The following is a 16,797-nucleotide window of genomic DNA, read 5'->3' as shown; positions in this document are numbered from 1 at the left end:
CTAGTCCTTGTTTATTCCCCTCTGAAATTTTTGCCAAAATCATTCTCCATGAACTCGTAGCACTTTAACATCATTTATATCTGTGTATTTATTAAAGTTACTTCTGATGTTTCCCACAACAGTGTGAGCTCCTCACACACAAGCACCTGGTTCTCTAGTGTGTCTGTAACAGAGGACGTAGTTAGTGGCAACGGTGGCAGAATTGTTTGCTTAATGAATACGTGCCACAACCCAGTTGACCTATTTATAAAAATCAGGGACTCCCTCTTTCTTCCTAAAAGTTTAAATTTAAGAGAGATATCTATAAATAAAGTTTCACACACACAGGGTGGGGGAAAAGTAGGTTTACAGTTGTTTGTATGGAAAATTATCCAGTAAGTACTAAACAATAGATGAATAAATGTTTCATGTATTCATAACTGTAAACCTACTCTTGCCCTGCCTGTACATGTGTGTACACACAAAGGCAATTAGAGAACAGGTACTTTGAGTAACTCTTGATTCCCTAGCAAATAATGGTAAACCATGTACAATATACTTATCATCAGCTCGCTGTCAGATATCCTGATTTTGCTAAACTCCCTTTCAGTAAGGAAGAGAGGTAACATAAATAGTCAGTTTTAAAACAGATCATGCAAAAGGGAAAGAATACCAAGTGTTAAGTGGAGTTTTTGGAATTACAACTATGTTCTATTTACTATAGTTTATCTTGCCTGCTAGTCAGACAGCTCTTTCCAAGAACTGCTTGGGTTGGGAAAAAAGAGTTTAAAGAAATAAACAATTGATTTTGATCTTACTTCATCAGACTGCATTGAGCTTTACATGTATGTATCTTTTCATTGATTCTCACAATCTATGAGAATTCTCACAATCAGTGTTTAATAATATCTACAACTGTATGTTGTAGATATTATTAAACCCACTTAGGATAAGGGTGCTCACACCCAGTTTTTCTTACATTGGTCACCCAACTTTAAAATCTAAAGTGTTGTAGTGCAGCCATACTTTGCTTGGCTCCACAGTTGCAAAATGTCAGTTAATAAGCAGAAATAGATGATTTAGAAAGTTTTACTGAAGTGTTAAGGGACAGAGGCTGCAGCTGTCTAGATTTTGAAAAATCTGGAAGGCAGTTGAAATTTAATGTTCAGATGTTCAGTTATTGTAGGAAGGCACAAAGATTGGGTAGCTTTGTTAAGGGAAGACTTTTTCTTTTTCTTCCCCTCTAGCGGCTTGTGGCGGACTTCTCACCAAACTTAATGGCACCATAACCACTCCAGGCTGGCCCAAGGAGTACCCTCCCAACAAAAATTGCATGTGGCAAGTGATTGCACCGACCCAGTACAGAATTTCTGTGAAGTTTGAGTTCTTTGAATTGGAGGGCAATGAGGTAAGTGAACAATAAATATGATTATTTTTCTGTCACGTTTTTGGAATTCCTGAAGGCAAACTGGTGAACTAAAAATGTAAAGAAAGACTGTGTTTCAGACACAGTAGTATAGGTGTTGTAGTCGTTTACGGTCTATTGCTCATTTCTGCAACTGTTTACAATTCCTGTTGGCATTGGATAATATTTTAGACTGTTTCTTAAACCAAAAATTACTCTGAGGGAGTTTTTATTTAGTGTATTAATAGACAGCATTTTTTGATTTATAAAGGAACTAAAAAAATTAGGGTCAGCTTTATGTCACATAGGTTTTTCTTGAAAAAAATCCACTGGTTGAGTCATAACAAAAATATTCTTCTGGGAGAACCTGGTATATTTGACTTGTGGAAATGGTTACATTTTTATTACATAAGTAATGTGTTATTATTGATGTGCTCATGGTTCACAACTAAGGACAGATTAATACTTTATCCCCAATAAAAATGCTTTTAGTTGATACTACATTTGATTTACAAAATTGATATTTTTAACCTCAATAACATATGCATTTACTTGATACTGTCTTTCTTTTACAAAAGTTTTCTGTAGTAAAGGTATAGTTTTGTGTTAGGTGACCACATTTAAACAAGTGAAATAATTTATTTGAAAGGCAGTCCTTTGTGTTTTTAAATTGGTTACTAATGGCTTTGAGGTAAAACAAAGTTGTTGACTTTTGTGTTTCCTTAGAGGAAATTAAAGTCTGAAATGTGATGAACTTGTGTATTTCAGAGAATTGTAGAACTGTAGGGCTCCATGGACATTTGATATCTTCTTTACATCATGTCTAAGTTTCATGATGAGAAAGACCACAATTTATATTTATAACATACTTCATACACACGGGACATCATTTTTCTTTAGTGTTATCTCGAATTTGGAGATACTTTGAAATGGAGAAAGTAATTTTTATAGTATTTTTTGGAAAAGCTTTCATGTGAGTAACACTCTTTTGAAAATGGGAATCTCCCTACCAGTTCTGTGGTTGGATATGAGCTCTGCGTTGAATGGCTTCTGTTCTCTAGGTTTTCCCTAAAGCCGTTAGTGGTGCCAGGTATGACATTTTGATTCATGAATTGGTTGATGTTCCTAAGAAGGCTAGAAGTTTATATTCAGGAGGAAAAGGGGCAGAGGGCTTTAAATTAATGGAGAATTGTGTTCCAAAAGCATTCTTCTCATGGCAGTGGTCTTTATGCATGGGGGACCCTTTACAAACTGTAATATGTCCCATAATTCTTCAACTTACAATGATGTTCCTTGTGTGGAAGGCTGTTACACAATTCTGTGCATTTTCATAGTTTGACATCTTAACTATTTAAAATGAAGACATGAACAAACACTTGACCTATAGAATAGTGAGTTAAATTAAAACTTAGTTATTGTGTTCATCAAATTGATATCCAAAAGCAAAGTCACTGTCAAACAACTTTGTCCTTGGTGACATTCTCCTATGTCAGAACCCTGCTCTAAACAAAGTTGCAGCTGCAACAAAGTAGACAGAAAGCTTATTTCATTTTTCCTAGCAGCATTTTGCTAATTCATCGCCTAATGAATATCACACGAAGTAGTAATTTGAGTTGACATATTGCAAAGTACAGATCATGCCCCAGGGTTCATCATTTGCATTGTTAAATCTGCTAATTTCTCATTTATGTAATAAGGTCATCCACACAAGATGTGTTCTTTAGGATGTGCCCTGTCACAACTTTAAAATTCTCATATGGAAACATCTGTTAGTAGTGCCCATAAAATTGCTGAAGGATACCTGGCACTCATGTAGCTTCTTCCATTTTGGCAGTGTTTGTGTATTGCATATAAATTTGATTTCATTTTACTATAAGTTTCTGCCCCCATTCCACTGTTTAGAATTTTTTCTCAATGCTGTAGCAGTGCCACAGAGTAACTTCACAGTACCTAGGAACTCAAAGAAATTAAGAAATACTGGTTTATTTGTAAGTTTGAAAGGCAAGGGATCCTCTTTATTACATACCTAGTATCTGTCTCACTTTGAAAGTTCCTAAGGGTGCTGTTTTGATTTGAATAAAGTTTCTGGGAGGCAGCTCTGGACGAAGCCAAACTCCACATCACCATGATGTCACCTCTGATATGTGTAATTTGGGGCAAGTTATATAAAATATATTTACAATATATTTACAATAGAAAGGATCATTTCTATTGCTAGTGGTTGTTTCATGGACTAAATGTACCAAATTCAATGTAATTGTTGTTAGTTTGAAAGAAGATAGTACATGACAAGTTCTTTCAGTTTCTAGAGAAAATTAAACATTTAAAAAGAGATGCATGCTATAAATATATATTAACAAGCACACATTTGTATATAAATCTCTTAGAAGGAGATATTCAGAGAATTCTTTAAATCTGTTTTTCAAGGCTTTCTGTCTCATATTTGGACTCTTTTCTTGATTTTTTCTTCACCTGTTAAGTCCAGTTTGATGGGGATATAAAACATAGCCTAGGGAATATAGTCAAGAATTCTCTAATAACTATGTATGGTGCCCAGTGGGTAGTGTAAATGGCAGGGGGGATCTCTTTGTAAACTGTATGATTGTCTAATTACCATTCTGCACACCTGAAACTAATATAAAATAATACTGAATGTCACCTGTATTTGAAAAGTAAAATTTAGAAAATAAACGTCAGTTCTCTAATACCTTCAAATCTGGTGACTACAATAGGCATTTTCCCCTAGGTTTGCAAATACGATTACGTGGAGATTTGGAGCGGCCTCTCTTCGGAGTCGAAGTTGCACGGCAGGTTTTGTGGTGCCGAAGTGCCCGAGGTGATCACGTCCCAGTTCAACAACATGAGGATCGAGTTCAAGTCTGACAACACTGTATCCAAAAAGGGCTTCAAGGCACATTTTTTCTCAGGTATCAGTATTCTCAAGCTGCCTGTGTATATTACAAATTTTCGAGGTGGATTGGCTTAAATCATATGTTATCTGTTCTTCATAGTTTTCTATAAATGTGACTTGGAGGTACACAGAATGCATGAACATTTAGCCGAGGTTGAACAATTTACTTAAAATAGAATGTTACTTACAATAGGGGCCCTGTTGAAATGTAGCCGTCAAGCACTTAAATCATATATAAACTAATCAAGTATTATAAAGGCTAGTAAAGTAACAAACTATTATAATAATATTCTCATATAGTGACTTTACTCCTTACAAGTGGATGGGGTAATGATATCAAACTTCCAATAGCTAGCAGATTTTTAAAAAAATTATTTTTGTTTTCAGAATATGTGGTCCCACTTTTGATTCTTACTATTTAGTGACATATTTCTCTTATTAGTATATGTTTATTCTGTTTAGCTGATATTAAAATCACACTTTGCCTCTTCACCATAGAAGTGATTATAGAGAGAGCTAAAACTATGGAAATTACCATTTTACCCAAAACGGTGTTATTAGCAGATATATTTAGCATTTTGGCATTTTTACATTTTGTGTTTGAAATTTAATGTTTATATTAATGAATTCACAGTAAAATTTCTCTCTCTTAAAAAGTTGAAATTTGATGAAAGCCCCCCAGTTTTAAGAAAATATATAGAAATGCTAGTAATATTCCTTTATTTTCCTAATTTCAGACCTTATAAAATATTATTGTGAAATGTTAAAAATAGATACAATTGTAATAAACCTTAGCATAGCAATCTATTCTGCCTTTCAGACTGGCACGCAATTTAAAGTAACTGAATTCCAATTATGGTTTAATATTGGGTAATTTGGATTGAGTTAATTCAAAGTCCATTTATTTCAGTCCCATGTGTTTAAAATTAATGAGATTTACAACAGCCAGGGTTTGTTTGGGGTTTTCAGTGTAATTGAAGTTAATGATTCACGAGCTCCATTGAGGTCCAAGTCACACAGAAAAGTATGTTCAAAATACAGTGGATCTCAGCTCCCTTGTTCTCATTCCCTTCCTCTCTCCAGATTTCATTGCCTTGTAAAAATTCTTCTCAGGCATTCATCTAAGATTTATGTTATCCAAAGTAGACTTTTAATATTCTATTTCAATGAAAGTAAGACTTCCTTAGTCTTCACTATTTTAAAAATATTATGTATGCTACTACTTTTAGATTTCCAACCATTAGACATAAGGCTTCTTATCTTGGAGCCACCTGAATATTTACTTTAAAAATTGAAATTGTAAAGTAAATACATTTTATCATAATATTAATAATATTCAGGATCCACCCTGGCTGGTGTAGCTCAGTGGATTGAGTGCAGGCCTGCGAACCACATGATCGCGGTTCGATTCCCAGTCAGGGCACATGCCTGGGTTGCAGGCCAGTTCCCAGGAGGGGATGCACGAGAGGCAACCACACATTGATGTTTCTCTCCCACTCTCCATCCCTTCCCCTCTAAAGATAAATAAATAAAATCTTTTAAAAAATAAAATAAAATAATATTCAGGATCCTTGTCACTTTAAGTTAGGTATACATTTTATTTAATAATACTTGTTAAAAAGTTACATGCTAGGTATATCAGGGACAAAGTATTGATTAAACTTAAAGTTACCAGAATATTTAAAATTCAGTCTCTGGTATTTTTGGTCAGGCAGAACTTTCCCAATCATAAAGACAGATATCTGTTTGCATCTTCAGAACAATGCTATTGAAATGTAAGGCGTGGTACTTGAATTCTAATGGCATAGTTACGAAGGCACATGCAGGAGATGCTGTTCTGCACACTTGACAGGACGTAGTCTATTCCTGTCTCTGTGTAGCTGTGTAATTGTAAAATTATCTCAGTAGCTTGGCTGTGCTAAAGCTCGTAATAGTTAATTTGCTGTAAAGTATGTTTACTGATGCAGATCATTCTAGAAAATTGTCTCTGTTTTTAGTGTTTACCAGTGCTGTATTTAAAAATTATAAATCGACTGGGAGACAATACTTCATTATCTTTGATAGCATCTAGCCTAAGTTTTTTGATGATATGTATGTAGGTAGTTAAGTGTGCTGCACAGTGAAGTTCAAAGTGAAATTAAACCCCAAACCTTCCAGTAGCTGCCAGTTGGAGAACTTGCTATGCAGACACACATTATCTCTTTAATAGTCACAATAAGGCTGTAACATACTCATCCTTACATTCATTTGGCTGATGAAGCAGCTGAGGAGTTAAGTAAACTGCTTCATGTCACCAAGCATTTAAATGCCTGTTTGTGTTGGTTTGGCTTAACTCTGGGAGCTGATCATGCCCTTTGTGAATGGCATTAGTTACATTTACTCTGAACATACTTGTTATCTGAAAAACAGCAGCTATACTTTTCACCTCTTGACGAAATACAGTGGTGAAATACAGTTTAAAATACAGTGGCTCTGGATGAGTAATTTGATCTCTTTCTCATTTAAGTCTCTGGAGGATACGTTTGCTCAGGAAAAAGAAAGATAAAAACTTTATGTTTGTAATAAAGATGTAGCGTGGTACAATCAAGACGTGGCAACCAATAAGGACTTCTGTTACCTACTGTTCTAATTATGGTCATCTCACAAAACCATAATTTGCAAAAGATCATCTGTTTAAATAGATAGGTGCTACTCACATCGAAAACATGGTCTGAGTTCTAATAATGCTTTAAGTACGCTGATATATAGCCATGTGTCGATTTAATGATTTAATGACAATTTAATGATTCCACCATGTAAATAGTTATCTATGATAAAATGTTAATGGAAATCTAGGTAGAAAACTGTACTATGCAGACAGCGAATCATGTAGGTGGGAGTGGACCTGCAAGCTGCTCCACAAAAGTATCAACAATATCTGTGTTAAGGCAGAGGGTTGGTGCCTTATAGTTCTTCTCTAAATTTCTCTCAGTTTCCATCTGATTTAAATATAAAAATAACTCTAGGAGAAAAGCACGTACCATACTTCTACCTATCTGTTACCCCAAATATTTCTAGACTTGCAAACATTACGTAATACATTTTGATCCTTGAAAATTAACATTATGCTAAGTGAAATAAGCCAGACAGAGAAAGACAAATACCATATGATTTCGCTCATATGTGGAATCTAATGAACAAACTGAACTAACGAGGAAAATAGGGACAGACTCATAGATGGAGAGCGGATGACAGCTAGTGGTGGGGGAGTGGAGGGACAGATGGACGGGGACGACAGGGTGGTGATTACTGGCGGGATGGGGTGTGAGGGGACTAAATGGTAATGGCAAAAAATACTTTAAAGATTACATTTTTAAAAGTTAAGAAAATTTTAATTTATTAATTAGTTAAGAACTAGTAACAAGTTAATATGTGTTTTTAATTGAGTTAAATTTTATAATTTTAAATTTTATAGTTGATTTGTATTATTATCTTATTATGTACAATTGAATAAATGTTACTTAATCATATCTGTTAATCAGGAGATATTTTATAAAGGCTTTAGTCTTAAATGGTTCTGTTTATAGCTGCCATTCTAAAAATTTCAGAAGTGATTATGTGTTTATGAAAAGCTAATGAGTAATATAACATGTTCAGCTATTTTTCACACTCTTTTTCTAAGAGCAGTTATCAAAGAATTCAATAAAAGAACAATATTTGACATCAGGTGATTCCATATTGTTTGGAGAGGAAAGCTATTTTAGAAGTAAATTCTAGCTTTTTTTCTGCCAACTGATTCATCAAGGAAATATGAAATATATTTAGGTCTTAGTGTACAGTATACAATGAAAATGTTTATAATCATATAGAGATTTTAGTTATTTTTTCACATGGCCTTTAAACTTAAGCCCTTAAGAGATCTAAGAAATGGAACTAGAAGAATGACTCTAAGGTCTTTTTTTATTTTTAAATTTTGTATTGTTCAATTACAGTTGTCTGCATTTTCCCCCGTCTCTCTCCCCTCTCGGCCCACCCGCCTCTCACATTCAATCCTCCCTGTTTTCCTTGTCCGTGGGTCCTGTGCACAGGTTCCTCGACTTCACCCTTCTTCTCTCCCCCATTATCTTAGAAGAATGATTAATATTGATTTTCTGTCACTTCCATGTTCATAAAAATAATAAATCATCACATACGAATTCTCATATAATATCTTAAATTAATCATGAAAAATTCTATAGCCTGAAAATTATGGAATTTATGGTAGCACATGACAGAAAGTCTATGAACTCTTCTATAAGATCAAAGTGTAACATACTGTACTAGTTGTAGGCTACATTTAAAAGGCAATATAATGAAGTAAATAAGTATATTAGAACTATTGAAGTAAGCTCATTTGGACATGGTATAGAATTATGTGTCCAATTTTTATCTAATTTAGGATATAGTGGCAGGTGTTTTATAGAGTAAGAATACATGATATTATTTTCTTGAATGAGGGAGGTTTTTTCCTAGATGAGCAATGTACTTATTTTATATGATAGTAAAACCAAATTAATTTTATATGATGTTGTATTTGAGCTTAGTACACAAATATGCACTGTTATATGCCATATAGTTTACGTATTTTAAGTGGTTAAGCAATGTTGTTTTTCAGTTATAAGTTGTAACTAAGAACAAAGTTATTTTTCTTTATATTGGTTAAGCTTAAAGTGACTGTTAGTAGGATTTTATGCATGTTTTTAAATTTTTAATTGTAGCATTCATTATTTGGGAACAATGTAACAAGTGACTTCTGGCAATGAGAGCTCAGCATAGACATTGTACCTTCTTGAGCAAGCCGGTATTAGTACAAAGATTCAATCATGACTTCTGCGATGGTGAGAATGCAGAATATGAAGAATAAAGCTCATTTAAAAGCAGTCTTTCTCATGGGTAACTTTAATGGGAATGTGATGTATTACTGATGAACCTAGTGACTTGCTTCTTGGAAGAAATGGAATAAAACCCAGATTTCCTAACTCCCAGCTTCCTTATTCACCTTTTATCATATGGAGTTCTTTCTTTACTTTGTTCCTCCCATACACTGTTTCTGTCATGGCATGTTCATAGGTATTTTGGAAGATGTTCAACCTGGTTTTATTGTAACAAAACTTTAAATATCGGTGTGATTCATTTCAAGGGGAAACACAATTAGAACTTCCCTGTGATTTTGAATCATGCTCCAAGTTTTCATTATTAATGACATTCAAATATTTGCTTGATTTAGAAACAGTAAGTTGTCTGTGTTGTAGGTCAGAGTTTATGGGTGCTTTATTAAAGGTGATTATTTATTCAGTAATTTTGTGCTGAAACCTGTGTACACTGTGTGTGTGGGTGTGTGCATGCATGGGAGTGTGTGTGCATGTGCACGGTATGCATGGTCTGTATGTTTTATGTTTGCACATTTTTGGGAGTATATCTGCTCATATGTGTTTCTTTCCTGGTGAATGGCCCCTTCTTTTCCTACAGACAAGTAAGCTTTCTGCAAAGGGAGAATTTTTATTTTAGACTCTTGCAAGAACCTGATACAGGTTGTCACTTCCATTCCGTCCAGTATGTATTATTCAAAAACTGATGGCCTCTGGTAGTCTCAGAGGTACTCTGCCGGCCCCTGCTGGGAAAATGCCACATCCTTTGTCCCTTATAATGGACCTGTCCTTCATCTAACATCAAGGAGCGGGAAGTAGCTATGTCCATTCCAATGAAGGAGGCTCATTTCAATCTTTAGAAAATAAATGTATTTCTATTCAACAAAACATTTGTTATTCTCACTAATAAAAGCTATCTTGAAAATTTTGTGCCTACAGTATGAAAATGCTAGAAAATTTCAAATGAATTATTGATAAAATACTCAGTTATTAAGTTTATTACACGGACATTCTAAGACATATGTAAAACTCTGCATCCTTCTGTATTCTTTCCTTTGGATTTTCGTTGTTCAGAATATCTGTAATTTGTGTTGTAAGAGAAAAAAGGAGACAAAAGTGAAGACATAATTGTGTTTGCTAATAGCTTCTTCCTCTGGTGTGATGACCTTTTGTACATAGGAAGTCTAGAATATATTTGTGGAATGAGGTCTTTTATGATGTTGCTATTCTCATTAACATAGATATTCTTGAATTGCATTCACTTCTACAATTTATTACTTCTATTCAAATGAGTGTTTTTTAGAATAACATTAGCATATTAATTACTTCCTACACAACTTAAAATGTTAAGTTAAATACCTTTCTTTATCTGAAGATATAAAACACCTGGATAGTTTAAGAATTCCAGTGTTTATTGAAATTTCCTTTTTCACATCACTTTTTGACTCATGGAGACAGTTTCATATGTTAGTTTGCTGGGTGGGATGACTTTGGTGCTTTTAGTTACTGTTTTGATCAGTTCAGTTTTGAATTTTAGCTGAACTTTAGATTAATACATGCATATATTCTAGCACATGTTCTTTATTTTGTGCAATGTTAATTTTATTAATCAACATTAAATGTAGGGATAAAAGCAGGAAACATCAGTCAACTGGGAAACTGAAAGAAAATAGATCCTTAGACAATAATATATAGATAATATTTTCTTCATCCTTTTTCTCCTCTTTCTGCTCCTATTTCTTTCTCCAAAAATATTTTAAAATTACTGTTGTTTAGCAGAACAGAAATGTTCTGTTGGTTATAAAATAATTGGCTATAAAAATTACTTTTCAAATATGATTGGTTCTACTTCAACATTTCTCTTTAGTTACCAGTACCACAGTTCAGACTATATTCTATAAAATCTAAAGGAAAAAATTCTCTTTAGAAATATAACCTAGTGACTTCAGATTTCTACTAAAATGAAGCTTCGATATTAGAAATATTTTTTGTATTAGAATTATTCTCACTGTGAAATGACTATGGATTTAAACACTCAACGGTAGTAACTTATGGTTAGTTGTGTGTTTATTTTGACAGTTTTGTACCTCTCATGCATGGCGATCCAAACAGACCCAGATAAAAGGAGGATTCAGACCATCCCTGCTGCCATCGGGTTTCTCACTTAGCAACTGCTTTGCTTATAGTTGTTAGATTTACAGCCAGCTCTCAAAAGTCTCGTTGACCCACAGTACAACTGAAGTTCAGCTTTATTTTACGCACAAGAGTAAGCTTTATTTTAAATATGACAAGTGATCATGATATAACATTTTCATAGGAAATATGTGTCTATTTCAGAGTAAGAAATTCTGGCACCAGGAAATTTTTAATTGGCTCTTTCCATTTCACAAAGATGAAGTGTCAGGTCTGTCCAGAAAAAGTCCAGCCTTTGTTAATATAAGGAGAATGGTTTGCACAACATCCATGTAACCTGGCAGCCAAGGAGAGTGGACTGGAGTGTGCATGTGTGAACAATGATGACTTCACTGTACTAGTCTATGGGGGCAGTAGATACCATTGAGTGAGCATGTGTACTGTGTGGCTGTAGTATTCAAAGTGACTGAGTGAGTAGAGCAACAAATCTGCATCCAGTTTTGCATGAAGCTTGAACATTCCTCCACAGAAACCGTTTGGATGATTCAGAAGGCCACAGCAATGGGAAAATGGTGATTGGCAGCTTTATCATGACAATGTGCCCACTCACGCATCGAGTCTCATGCAAGTTTTGGTAAATCATCAAGTCACCTAGGTTTATCAGCCCCCCTACTGCCCAGATTGGGTGCCCTGCAACTTCTGGCTTTTCCTAAACTAAGATCACCTTTGAAAGGGAAGAGATGTCAAACCATCAATGAGATTCAGGAAAACATGATAGAGCAGCTGATGGGGATTGGGAGAACTGTGTGGGGTCCCAAGGTGCCTACTTTGAAGGGGACTGAGGTGTTATTGTCCTGTGTACATTGTTTCTTGTATCTTCTTCAATAAATGTCTCTCTTTTTCATAGTACATGGCTGGATACCTTCAGGCAGACCTCATATTTCTATATCCACTCATGAGTTAGTGTGTTATGAAGCATCTTAAATAAAGATCCTCTGAAAAGGTGCATTAAAATAATAAATTTAGACCACTTACTGCTTGACTATTGGAATAAGAAAATGTATGTAACTGTTACCATGGTGGTAGGAAGTATGGTTTACCATCTACCTGTTCTGCCTAAATCATTAATAACTCAAACTGTACTTTTCACTGTTGAAGAAAATACAGGAACAGGGATTTCAAATTATTATAAATTCTCCAAAATTAATTTTACAGGGCTAATTTTCTATTAACTCCTAATTTCTATACATTTGATGTTTGATGCTAGATGACTTTCTGTATTCTACATTTTTTGTGGTTTTTTTAGTCCCCATTGTAAGTATTAAAAGTGTAAGGGAACTGTTGAGGATAAGTAGAGAATACACAAATCACAGATATATTGATTCTCATACATTCTTTATAACTTTGAGACTGCCTGAATGCATTTGGAATCCTTTGATACTTTCAATGCATGAATATATCCCAGGGGTGTGTGAGTGCTATGTCAGAGGGGAAAAGTAGATGTATCCTTAAAAATTACTCTCAGATACTTTAATTACAAATGTCTTTCCTAAACCCCTCTTCTCAGAGTGGATACTGAGTCGAAAAGACAAACATGGTGTTTGCTGTGTGAACCACTATGAGCTCACAAATTCCCTGTGGAAAAACCCATTGACAGTGTAAATTATGAATTCACCCTCACGTCTGATGTGACTGTCATGGGTCCCTTCTGTTCCTTCTGCTGTGGGAGTGGTGACAGTCTGAGTCATATGTCATCATATGTGTGTGTGATGAGCTGTCTGCCAGTTTGGACTTTAATGGACAAGCCAGCCATTGCAGGAGAGCCGAGTGACATCGTATGGTGACTGATGCTTCTCACTGGATTGATTGCCTGCTCATCTAGTTTGGCCGTTGCTCCTGTTGTGAATTTGTTAGCTCTTTCTTGAAGCTCCTGTTTCCTATTCTAAGCTTTGTCTCTAGTACAATAACAGCCCTTGTAGGGAATTACTTATTAATAAACTGGGCTGCTGGAGTAGGTTTTAAAAAATATGTAAATTAGCTTTCTTCTTTACAATAGTGTAATAATGGCTTTTTCTGTCTTAGAATATTATGAAATGTCCAGATTCATCAGTGCTTTGCTGAACTGCAAAGTTAATTAAAAAAACAGCTGCTAGTTGTGTTGATTTTTAAGTGATTATACACAATTCCTGGAGCCTTGTTTCTCCTCTGTCTAATCACCATGGTTAACATATTGAAGGGCTTCTCTCTAATGCCATTTCTTGCTTTTATTGAAACTACTAGCAATTTTTAATTTATTTTCAACAATGGGCAGTAAATGTTTAGGACTAGCTGTAAGAAGATCTGTGCTTTTCCTCTCTCCTGCTCCAAACGTCTGCTCCAGCAGAGATGGGGTACTACAAGTTCTCGTCCTGGAGCAGCGGGTCCTGTAAACTCGATCCATGGTACAAGGTGCTGGGCTCAACAAAAACCCTATCAATTGTTTTGTCTTTTTGTTTTATGTTGGGAACAGGAAAAGCTGCGGCTTAGTTTACCCTTTGCCAATGTTAGTCACAACTAAATGATTCTCCTTTGATATTCATTGTTTCTAAAGCCATTCACTAAACTATGGGTCGTCTTTTTGCCAGACAAAGACGAATGCTCCAAGGATAACGGAGGGTGTCAACATGAATGCGTCAACACAATGGGAAGCTACGTGTGTCAGTGCCGTAATGGATTTGTGCTGCATGAAAACAAACACGACTGCAAGGAAGGTATGAAAGCCGAGTGTTCTCCTGGATGGCGTCTAGAAGTTCACGCCGTTTGGGTAAAACACTGCTTCCAGGGAGAGTTAATGGGATCAATAAGGTGATCCCATTTTCTGAGTGTTTAAATGTTAAAAAAAATATGAGCACACGTGCAGTACTCAAAGATCCAAGGCACACTGTTGGAAACCTCGTTTTACCTAACGAGGGTGGCATTAGGATAACTTTGTATAACAGACGTAGACACTGCTAGGATACCATCTGGCAGTCAGAAGAACCCCACTGTAACCCCAGGTCTTTAAAGAACAGACCTTTGTAACAGTCTTCACATTTAAACTTTAATTCTGCTAAAGACCTTATTTTTGGTCTAGTTTCTCTCCCCAAAATATCTCAAGTATATGCTTTGTGAGTGGTGCCACATTAAATGCCAGGAAAGTCAAATGCCAGTGCCTAGCAAAGAATAGACATTTGAAAGTGGTGGATTCTGCGCCACTGAAACAGTTTTCAGGCTTGTTTTAGAAGAAGAAGAAAGAAAGAAAATCGCACTAGGAGCACAGCACTAGCCTCCCAGAGCCTTTGACCCCTGGGCCTTACAATATTCTGAGATTTTATAAAAACAATGATCTTAATCTCCTTGGCCAGTAAGAGCTAGATGGACCCAAGACATAGTTACTTTGTTTTCATTTCTTCCTTTGAGGGTCTGTCGCTGAATTTCCTACTTAACTTCGATGTATGGCTATTTTGAAAGAATGACTATGGCAGATTTTATAACTCGTGTCATTAGCACACGTAGAATGACAGGCATCTGACTAGAACCACAGTTAGATAGTAACTGTTGTCTGCACATTCAGATAATATCCTGAATTGGCCCTTGTTCCATTGTGTTTCATTCAAGTACGGTAATGGGTCAAGATTTTTTTTCTTCCTGTTTTCATCGAGCTATTGACATTGCCCAGAATCATATGCAAGCAGGCTTTTTGACTCTTTTCACTTTCATATGAGTACCGATCCATAGGGATTCTGATATTTGTAACTCAGTAAAGTGTTCAATGAAACCAACAGGCTGGGGAATAGGCCCAGTTATTTTGCAGATATGGAAGGTAATTCAGAGCAATAGAGACAGCTTTGCACAGTAAGCATGTATGTAGCCCAAGGTTTACAGGCAGCAAGTACCTGTAAGTACCCTAAGTCTCTGTTCATTACAGTGAATATTTCAAGAAAGGATTTTTATAGGAAACTTCCTTTTGGATAGAACTATATTTGGTTTCTACGGTAAAGTTCATTTTTACTGCCAGTGAAGAGGTCACATTTTCTTTTACCTCTGCCATAGCGTGGGCGCTGTCCACGGTTCATCAGCGAGACTCTTGGCTTTGTCTCACAGGCTCTTTGCCAGATCCTGGAGACACACATTTCATGTGGCAAAGGCAGGAATCTGGAATTGAGAGAGCCCTTGTCAAGACCGGATCCTGACTTTAAGGCTATTTTCCTGCTACATGACCGTATATTGTTGGAAAAGAGCTGCATTTCACCTCCTTTTTGTATTCCTCACAAACCCAAAGCTCTCTACAGACACCAAGCACTATCAAAGGCAAGGCCTAGCACACAGTCAAGGGCAAGGCCTAGCAGTGAGGACTGTGGTGACAGCACATGAACGCTGGCCTCACCCCTTCACCGGGGGCACTGCAGTGTACCGGGACCTGTCCGTTCAGTAACGAAGCTCCCTGAACAGGTTCCTTGGAAATTTTCAGAGAATTTGTTGTATTTCAGAATGGGATACACCTCATATAACAAATAAGTCACAGTCTTAATCAGGATGGGTAGGGTACTGCATCATAAATTACACAAAATGAACAGAGCCTGAGGGTGTTTTTGAAGTTTAATATTAACAAATGGTCTCCTGTAAGATGAAGTTATTTTAATTGTGAAAAACCTAAAAGAAATTTCATGCTCATTACATATTCTTGGAAATTAGTTTAGCCATCTCCATGGCTAATAGCTCTTCACTTATTTTTCCCCCTATTGCTTCATTATACTTCATGAACTTAGAGTTAATTCATTTTAGCAGCTAAAATTTTAGTTTCAGTGTTCAAGCATATACTTTAACTAAAGAGAAATGTAGATACATAATTCATAAAGTGTCTTGATGATGTTAATTAGCTATAGATTGTGTTTTTGTTAATAGAAAAAAATGAACTGAAATGGCATAATCCATTGATTTTGTTTGTGACATTGCATTAAATATTTTGCACATACCAAAAGCTGATATACTTGATTGTCAATATATGTTGTGATGCTAAAGTCTGAGCTCACAGATCCATTATTTTAAATAGTTTATTTTTTTTAGGCATTTCTAAAGTTCATTTTAAATACTCAGTTTCATGGAAGCAAGAAAACAAACATTGCTGTATTATGCTCAGCAACATATATGCCAAAGCAGATGAACATGATAACAGAGACTGGAATAATGACTAGTTAGTATTCAAGAAAATCTTCAAGTAGGATAGTGGGTACACAGGCTGCTTTCTCGTTGGTCTACTCCTGGGCTGGATCCCTGCACTGATCGATATTACCTTTATTGGCACAGCTGAGTGTGAACAGAAGATCCACAGTCCGAATGGCTTCATCACCAGTCCCAACTGGCCAGACAAGTACCCCAGCAGGAAGGAGTGCACCTGGGAGATCAGTGCTACTCCAGGCCATCGAGTCAAATTAGTAAGTGGGCAGGTCATTCTTTTTTTTATT

At 35.7% G+C, this 16,797-nt stretch overlaps 1 protein-coding gene across 2 annotated transcripts in view; it reads left to right on the top strand.

Moving 5' to 3' along the window:
* The window catches only part of TLL1 (tolloid like 1), a 158,735-nt gene that overhangs the window by 122,374 nt on the left and 19,564 nt on the right, over nt 1-16,797 (top strand). For both annotated transcript variants that reach the window (XM_053658722.1, XM_053658721.1), the window contains 4 exons: nt 1,227-1,387; nt 4,131-4,311; nt 13,939-14,064; nt 16,640-16,767. In XM_053658722.1, coding sequence (XP_053514697.1) covers nt 1,227-1,387; nt 4,131-4,311; nt 13,939-14,064; nt 16,640-16,767 — 596 coding nt within the window. The remainder of the gene's footprint in view (nt 1-1,226; nt 1,388-4,130; nt 4,312-13,938; nt 14,065-16,639; nt 16,768-16,797) is intronic.

This window comes from Artibeus jamaicensis, unplaced genomic scaffold (genome assembly GCF_021234435.1).
Source record: "Artibeus jamaicensis isolate MK-2021 breed Jamaican fruit bat unplaced genomic scaffold, CSHL_Jam_final scaffold_537, whole genome shotgun sequence".
NCBI classification, from domain to species: Eukaryota; Metazoa; Chordata; class Mammalia; order Chiroptera; family Phyllostomidae; genus Artibeus; species Artibeus jamaicensis.
This window is presented reverse-complemented; position numbering and strand designations above follow the sequence as displayed.